The 8,778-nt window shown below is 43.5% G+C and overlaps 1 protein-coding gene across 1 annotated transcript in view; it reads left to right on the forward strand.

Annotated features, from left to right (window-relative positions):
- The window catches only part of LOC110175658 (murinoglobulin-2-like), a 39,737-nt gene extending 32,937 nt beyond the window's left edge, over nt 1-6,800 (forward strand). Inside the window, 13 exon segments of the mRNA XM_055166726.1 lie at nt 82-157; nt 599-755; nt 1,482-1,556; nt 1,663-1,825; nt 1,942-1,957; nt 1,959-2,124; nt 2,840-3,004; nt 3,006-3,065; nt 3,211-3,323; nt 3,423-3,513; nt 5,426-5,494; nt 6,503-6,608; nt 6,700-6,800. Coding sequence (XP_055022701.1) covers nt 82-157; nt 599-755; nt 1,482-1,556; nt 1,663-1,825; nt 1,942-1,957; nt 1,959-2,124; nt 2,840-3,004; nt 3,006-3,065; nt 3,211-3,323; nt 3,423-3,513; nt 5,426-5,494; nt 6,503-6,608; nt 6,700-6,755 — 1,313 coding nt within the window. The 3' untranslated portion in view covers nt 6,756-6,800.
- Nucleotides 6,801-8,778: the final 1,978 nt, after the last annotated feature.

An 8,778-nucleotide genomic window follows, 5' to 3' on the forward strand; every position in this document is an offset into this window, starting at 1 on the left:
ACTACTACTACTACTACTACTACTACTACTACTACTACTATTACTACTACTACTCGGTTGTACTGGTTGTTTTTGTTGCAGGATACCAGAGACAGCTGAACTACCAACACTCTGATGGAGGCTACAGCGCCTTCGGCCGAGGAGACGCCAACACGTGGTAGGCTCACGACCAACTGTAGTACTTATAATCACGTACTTCATATTTGTAGTAATAATCACGTACTTAATGTTTGTAGTAATCATCGTATACTTAATATGTAATATTTGTAGTAATAATCACAAATAGTACTTCAAATATTACATTGACGAATTGTAAATATAATATTTGTAGTATTTTATTCGATGTGTAACTGTGTGCACTAATAAACAGATCATGTTTTATGTTTCAGAGAGTCTAAGACTGACTCTGACTCTTTATTTACTCTGTTTTTTTTGTTTTTTACAACCGTTAGAAGGAGAATCTCTCTGCTCTGGTTTTGTAAAAGTTTCTCACTGAAGGAGAAAGTTTGGAGAGTTGTTGTCACTTCAGTGTGTGACAGGACATCAGTGTTAGTTTTGTCTCTCTTCATCACCTCCTCCTCTTCCTCGTGTGTTTGAGGCTGACGGCGTTCGTGGTCCGGTGTTTCTCCAAGGCCCGTGCCTTCGTCTACATCGACCCAACAAAGATCACCCTGTCCCGGACTTGGCTCATGAGCCGACAGAAGGACGACGGGTGCTTCAGACCATCAGGAGAACTCTTCAACAACAGGATGAAGGTGGGACCAGCCGAAGACCTGGTTTAGACCTGGTTTAGTCCTGGTTTAGTCCTGGTTTAGACCTGGTTTAGTCCTGGTTTAGACCTGGTTTAGTCCTGGTTTAGTCCAGGTTTAGACCTGGTTTAGTCCTGGTTTAGTCCTGGTTTAGACCTGGTTTAGACCTGGTTTAGACCTGGTTTAGTCCTGGTTTAGACCTGGTTTAGTCCTGGTTTAGACCTGGTTTAGACCTGGTTTAGACCTGGTTTAGTCCTGGTTTAGTCCAGGTTTAGTCCTGGTTTAGTCCAGGTTTAGTCCTGGTTTAGACCTGGTTTAGTCCAGGTTTAGACCTGGTTTAGTCCTGGTTTAGACCTGGTTTAGACCTGGTTTAGTCCTGGTTTAGTCCTGGTTTAGTCCTGGTTTAGTCCAGGTTTAGTCCTGGTTTAGACCTGGTTTAGTCCTGGTTTAGACCTGGTTTAGACCTGGTTTAGACCTGGTTTAGTCCTGGTTTAGACCTGGTTTAGTCCAGGTTTAGACCTGGTTTAGTCCTGGTTTAGTCCTGGTTTAGACCTGGTTTAGACCTGGTTTAGTCCTGGTTTAGTCCTGGTTTAGTCCAGGTTTAGACCTGGTTTAGTCCAGGTTTAGTCCTGGTTTAGACCTGGTTTAGTCCAGGTTTAGACCTGGTTTAGTCCAGGTTTAGACCAGGTTTAGTCCTGGTTTAGTCCTGGTTTAGTCCTGTGTGTTTTTTAGGGTGGAGTGTCCGATGACGTCACCCTCAGCGCTTACATCACAGCTGCTTTTCTGGAGATGAACATGACAGAATCTGTAAGTACTTTTACTACTACTACTACTACTACTGGTACTGCTACTTCTACTACTACTACCTTGTACCCTGTATTGACTCGTGTGTACCCTGGTGACCTCTGGTCAGGACTCGGTGGTAGAACGTAGCCTCTCGTGTCTGAAGAACCACTCGGAGAACCTGGAGAACCTCTACACCACAGCTCTGATGGCCTATGTGTTCAGTTTGGCTGGAGACACAGAGACTCGCGCTCAGCTCCTCCACAGACTGAGCTCCCGAGCCACAGACGAAGGTGAGAACACCACCGTCACGAGGGCCGGGACTCCCTACTGTTGTAGGGAGTATTATCTGTGACATAAGAGTGAGTTGTACAGTTGTAGGGAGTATTATCTGTGTCCTTGTGTGTAGGTGGTCAGGTGCACTGGGTCTTCTTCTTCTTCTTCTTCTCTGTCGGTGGAGATCTCGTCGTACGTGCTCCTCTCCGTCCTCACGGCGCCCTCTGTGGGTGTGGAGGACCTGAGCTACGCCTCCAAGATCGTGCGCTGGCTCACAGGACAACAGAACCCCTATGGAGGCTTCCAGTCCACTCAGGTACTACTACTACTACTACTACTACTACTACTACTACTACTACTACTACTACTACTACTACTACTACTACTACTACTACTACTACAACAGAACCCCTATGGAGGCTTCCAGTCCACTCAGGTACTACTACTACTACTACTACTACTACTACTACTACTACTACTACTACTACTACTACTACTACTACTACTACTACTACTACTACTACTACTACTACTACTACTACTACTACTACTACTACTACTACTACTACTACTACTACTACTACTACTACTGCTACTGCTACTGCTACTACTACTACTACTACTACTACTACTACTACTACTACTACTACTACTACTACTACTACTACAGAACCCCTATGGAGGCTTCCAGTCCACTCAGGTACTACTACTACTACTACTACTACTACTACTACTACTACTACTACTACTACTACTACTACTACTACTACTACTGCTACTGCTACTGCTACTGCTACTACTACTTACTACTACTACTACTACTACTACTACTACTACTACTACTACTACTACAGAACCCCTATGGAGGCTTCCAGTCCACTCAGGTACTACTACTACTACTACTACTACTACTACTGCTAGTACTAAGACTACTTTAACACAACTACTTCTACTACTCCAAGTACTTGTAGTAAACTGTTTGTACTGTGTAAGTACTGCAGTGGTGTGATTCAGGTGTAATTCCTCTTTAGGACACAGTGGTGGCGCTGCAGGCTCTGTCCCTGTACTCTGCTGTGGTCTACAGTCCGGACGGGTCCAGCACGGTCCTGGTCCGGGATCTGAACCGGCCCACAGAGGGGTCTTTGTCCTTCACCGTGGAGCCGAGCAACAAGCTGCTGTACCAGGAGCGCCCTCTGGGGGGGCGCCGCGGGGCAGTACAGTGTGGAGGTGACAGGGAGCGCCTGCACCTCCATACAGGTCAGTCTGAGCGACAGGGGCACTGACTAGTCCTGGTTTAGTCCTGGGTTAGTCCTTGGATTAGTCCTGGTTTAGTTCTGGTTTCCAGTCCTGGTCCAGTCCTGGTCCAGTCCTGGTCCAGTCCTGGTTCAGTTCTTTGTTTCAGGTCTCTCTGTTCTATAACGTCCCGGTTCCGTCTGAGGTCCGGACTCTGGGGGTGAAGGTCGAGACTCAGATGGAGTGCGGCGGCTCGGTGCTCCAGCTCCTCCTACAGGCCGAGTGAGTACATGACGCCCTCTGCGCCCGCTCCTGTCAGCAGACTCAGGCAGGTGCGGCAGGTGCGGCAGGCGTGACTGTGACCTGTCGGTTGTTGTGCAGATACGGTGGAGAGCAGAACAGCACAAACATGGTGATCCTGGACGTGAAGATGCTCTCAGGGTTTGTGCCTCATGAAGCGTCTCTGAAGAACGTGAGTCACTCTGACAAACACGTCAAATGTCAACGGATTTTTCAGACTATAAGTCGCTCTGGACTATAAATTGCTCCAGAGTAGGGATGGGCATGATTAGTCGATTAATCGATAATTGATTATTAAGAATTTCATCGATTACGTTAATTTTTCGACAAACCGAATGTAGGTCACTGTGTGTGTCGTGACCAAACAGGTGTGTACATGTGTCTCTGCATCAGAAGGAGCGAGACACAAACAGTGGGTCAGTCTGTAACGAACCGAAGCACAAATGTGGATTTAACCAGGATTTGTAGAAGAAATTCCACACTTTCCGTTGCGTTGGGACAAGTGTGAGTCCATGTGCACAGTGGATAAAGCAGCACATATGTTTCTGTGTCCAGTGGGAAAAAGTTTTTCCAGGTGAGAGTCGCTCAATGTGGATGACGAGGCCCCGCCCCCCTCCCCCCGTACGCTGTCCTGGTTTGACAAACACAAATCTGGTCACACTGACCTGTATTCACCTGAGTCATGTCTTTTAATCCAACACAAGTTGAACCACATCAGCGACACAAGAGCTGGAGTTTTATCTTCACTTAGTTTATGTAAATTAGTGATGTGGTTTTAAGTTTTGTTTCTGTGAGATTTGAACAAAACTGAATTAAACACATTATAATGTCAAACAGCTGATGTGGATCTACAGTCGTTATGTTTATATGTCGTAAAGTTGAATTTATTTATGCAGATTATTAGTGCAGATAGTAATAATAATGATGATCATTTTAATATAAAAATGTTAATGATTAATCGATAATCGATCATTAATTCTTCCGACGATCGATTAAGAAAATTTCATCGAATGCCCATCCCTACTCCAGAGTATAAACCGCATCGGACTATAAGTCGCTCCAGAGTATAAGTTGTAACATGTGGTAGTGTCCGGCAGAGACACTATAGCCCCTAACATGTGCTCTGGGATAGATGAGAGAAGAGCGAGACCTGATGATTTCCACTGATACTTGGTTTATTACCCATTTAGAAACCGTACGATGCCAGGTCTCCACGGCGCTAAATACATTAAATAGAAATGAGTCCGTTTAATACTGGTACCTCACATTGCTTGAGTTGTTACTTACTCAGCTCGAAATCGGCTGCTGCAACTTTCCAGTGTTTCAGGCGGTTTCGCGTTAAACAGTGAAGTGTAGTTCTGTAGGTCTGTGTGTACGACCTGCCGACGTATAATCTCTGAAAAGTTTAACATGAATCATCTCCAACACGACAGAAACACAGAACAGACTCACCATCAGCAGAACACCCCTCTGTCACAGAAAGAACACTCATATTCCACTGAGTCACTGTGTCCTTTAGTCCGACACAAACTGAACCACATCAGGGCACGAGGAAAGAGCTGTTTTTATCAACACTTAGTTTATGCAAATGAGTCATGTGGTTTTAAGTTTCGTTTCTGTAAAACATAAACAAATGTGTCAAAGCTGCATTAAACACATGATCAATGTATATTTGAGTCGTCCTCGTAGGAAAAACAAAAACAAACTTAAATGATCCACCCACATTCACATTCATAAAACACATTCACCAAGACAGAGAAACGCCGCCGGGCGAATTACACCATGACCTGCCCATGGATCGAGGAGTCGACTAAGGATCAGACTCAAGTGTCGTCTGTTTGTTTCTCTTAATGCTCCTTATAATCCGGTGTGATTTATGTTTGAAAAAAGACGAGAGAATTCAACATTATTGATATTGAGCTTTACAATCCTGTGCCTCTTATAGTCCGATTGCCTCATCAGGTCCAATCAGCCCAAATAATAAAAAGAAATCAATAAAGCTGCGAGACTTCGGGTCCTATAGGCTTAATGCAGTTTTTCAGTTAAAATATAAATGTTGGATTTGTGTTTTTTTTTTTTCTCAGCTGGAGTTTGAGTCTGGAGTCGACCGAGTGGAGCAGGACAAAGATCACATCCTCCTCTACATCAAAGAGGTCACTTTAAAACCACTTATCTACTCTAGTCCCGGTCTAGTCCCGGTCTAGTCCCGGTCTAGTCCCGGTCCAGTCCCGGTCCAGTCCCGGTCCAGTCCGGTTAGACCTGGTCTAGTCCTGGTCTAGTCTGGTCTAGTCCCCTAGTCTAGTCTAGTCCTGGTCCAGTCTAGTTCTGGTCTAGTCCTGGTCTAGTCCCGGTCTAGTCCGGTCTAGTCTAGTCCCTGGTCTAGTCTGGTCTAGTCCTGGTAGTCCTGGTCTAGTCCTGGTCTAGTCTGGTCTAGTCTGGTCTAGTCCTGGTCTAGTCCTGGTCTAGTCCTGGTCTAGTCTGGTCTAGTCCCTGGTCCTAGTCCCGGTCTAGTCCTGGTCTAGTCGGTCTAGTCCGGTCTAGTCTAGTCCTAGTCTGGTCTAGTCTAGTCTGGTCTAGTTCTGGTCTAGTTCTGGTCTAGTCCTGGTCTAGTCCTGGTCTAGTCTAGTCCTGGTCTAGTCCTGGTCTAGTCCTGGTCTAGTCCTGGTCTAGTCTAGTCCTGGTCTAGTTCTGGTCTAGTCCTGGTCTAGTCCTGGTCTAGTCCTGGTCTAGTCTAGTCCTGGTCTAGTCCTGGTCTAGTCCTGGTCTAGTCTAGTCCTGGTCTAGTCCTGGTCTAGTCCTGGTCTAGTTCTGGTCTAGTTCTGGTCTAGTGCTGGTCTAGTCCTGGTCTAGTCCTGGTCTAGTGGTCTAGTCCTGGTCTGGTCTAGTCCTGGTCTAGTCTGGTCTAGTCTGGTCTAGTCTGGTCTAGTCCTGGTCTAGTCTGGTCTAGTCTGGTCTAGTCTGGTCTAGTCTGGTCTAGTGTCCTGGTCTAGTCCTGGTCTAGTCCTGTCTAGTCTAGTCCTAGTCCTGTCTAGTCCTGGTCTAGTCCTGGTCTAGTCCTGGTCTGTCTAGTCTAGTCCTGGTCTAGTGGTCTAGTCTAGTCTGGTCTAGTTCTGGTCTAGTCCTGGTCTAGTCCTGGTCTAGTCCTGGTCTTTGTCTTACAGTTGTCTAAAGATGTGCCCGTGTCCTTCCGTCTGCGTCTGGTTGAGGAAATTCAGGTCCAGAGCCTCAAACCTGCTGTGGTCAGAATCTACGACTACTACCAACCAAGTACTACAATACTACACTACTGCAATACTCTGAATACTGTGTACTTTTCATGGAGTAGAAGTACTAATGTGTGTATTTTTGTTGTGTTCAGGTGACGAGGCAGAGACAGAGTACACGTCCCCGTGTGCTGCTCCAAACAAACACTGAACATTTTATAAACAGTAAATTACAAATAAACAAACAACAAACGAATCATGTTTGTCTGAATGTTTTTATAATCTGGTTTAGTCCTGGTTTATTCCTGGTCTAGTCCTGTTCTAGTCCTAGTTTAGTCCTGGTCTAGTCCTGGTTTAGTCCTGGTCTAGTCCTGGTTTCGTTTTTGTAAAATACTTTTCTTTTCTGTTAAAAATGCAGAGTTTAATTTTACAGAAATAAACTGGAACGTGTTTCTCTCACTTCTGTTTGTGGATGTCGTGAACCCCCCCTCGGCCACAGGAGAGTCACTTGGGTGGGGTAAAAGGATGAAGGTTTTGGCGTAAGCCCCACTAAAAGGGCTCCTGAATTCAGATGAAGATGTTCATGATGTTTTATTTTGATAATTGAATAACTGTTAGAGCATTAGAGATTAGGAGTGTTTGATTTAGATATTAGAAGTGCTTTTGTGACCCATATTACCCTGAGTTACTTGTTTTACTTTGATTTAATCTGATTTGTTTCCTTTATATTGATTTGCTTAATTCTTTCAATTTAATTTTTAAGTTTAGGTTATTTTGCAATAATTTCTGTAACCGTTATGTTTGTGTGCAGGAAAGATAAGGGCCTTCTGTTCTTTTGACAGTTGACCTTTATTTGACATTGATGTACGAAACCTGTATGTTCTGCGGCGTGTGGGAGGGGCCTGTATGCAGGCGGATGCGAAGCTTCCTGCTCCTTCGACGAAGCGAGGTGGCCTTTACTTCACACCTGGCTGGGGCAGAGGCGTTGGGGGCTAGAACGGTGAAGACTGTGGTTTCTAAGAAGTGTTGCCTGTACTTGAAAAAATGTGTGTTATCTGTGACGTACTGATCACTCTGCATGTACCTGGGTGGAGCCCTGTGACCCTAGATAAATATTGAAAATTCCGCATAATAACTCAGATCCTGATTTTTGGTTGGCATTGACCCTCCGGCTGTAACTCGGCTAAGGAGGTCAGATCTCTAATTGGGACTAGGCTGTGCTTTATATCTTTCCTGGTCACAGGGTAATTTCTCCAAAAGGTATTTGCAAGGTGATTTGTCCTAATTATTTTTGTATGAGTTTTCTGGTAAAAATACAATAAAAAGCAGATAAAATAAGACAAAGACAAATCACTTGTTGGAATCTTTTGTTGAGTCTTTCCCTCAATTATTATATAAATATATATATATATATTTTACTACGAGCAAGTCAAGTCATCCTAGGTGAGTTACTTACAAAAATGCAATGTTTTTGATGCAAATCTAAATTTGGTTAAAGGTTTTGAGGCACTGCTAAGGATAAATTAATATTTGCAATGTTTTGGTATAAAACTAAATCTGGTTAAATTCTTTGAGGTACTGTTAAAAATGTGTTTTGGGCAAATGTTGTCAGATAGAGAACAGAGTATCATAGGGTCATAGGTGGTTTCTAAAGCTAAGTGAAGTTGTAAGTGTTCCCCAGGTGATACTTTAAGAGTTGTTAAAGTTACCTGTATGGTGTTTCTTAAAGTTAAGTGATCTTTTTGAGTGTAGTAAGATATTTACCTTGTGTTATTGAAGAAATGATCTTTTTGAGTGTAGTAAATGATATTTTTGAACATGCATTGTGGTTTTAAAGCTATGTGATCTTTTTGAGTGTAGTCAGACTTATTTGCATTGTGTCTTTAAAGCTGAGTGATTTTCTGAGGGTCAATACAGTGATTAGAAAAGGAGTAGTGAGATCCAGGTGGTGTAATTCAGCCACTGGGACTTTTAACAGGTACTTTGGATGGAACTGAAGTACTGTGATACTCAAAAGTACAGTAATACAGTAATATGCAGATAAAGTAATATGCAGTAACATAAAGTAATATGCAGTAATATAAAGTAATATGCAGTAACATAAAGTAATATGCAGTAATATAAAGTAATATGCAGTAAAGTAATATGCAGTAACAAAGTAATATGCAGTAACATAAAGTAATATGCAGTAATATAAAGTAATATGCAGTAACATAAAGTAATATGCAGTAACA

The sequence above is a fragment of the Boleophthalmus pectinirostris genome, unplaced genomic scaffold (genome assembly GCF_026225935.1).
Source record: "Boleophthalmus pectinirostris isolate CB_2022bp ecotype Guang Dong unplaced genomic scaffold, ASM2622593v1 HiC_scaffold_9, whole genome shotgun sequence".
In the NCBI taxonomy this organism is placed as follows: domain Eukaryota; kingdom Metazoa; phylum Chordata; class Actinopteri; order Gobiiformes; family Gobiidae; genus Boleophthalmus; species Boleophthalmus pectinirostris.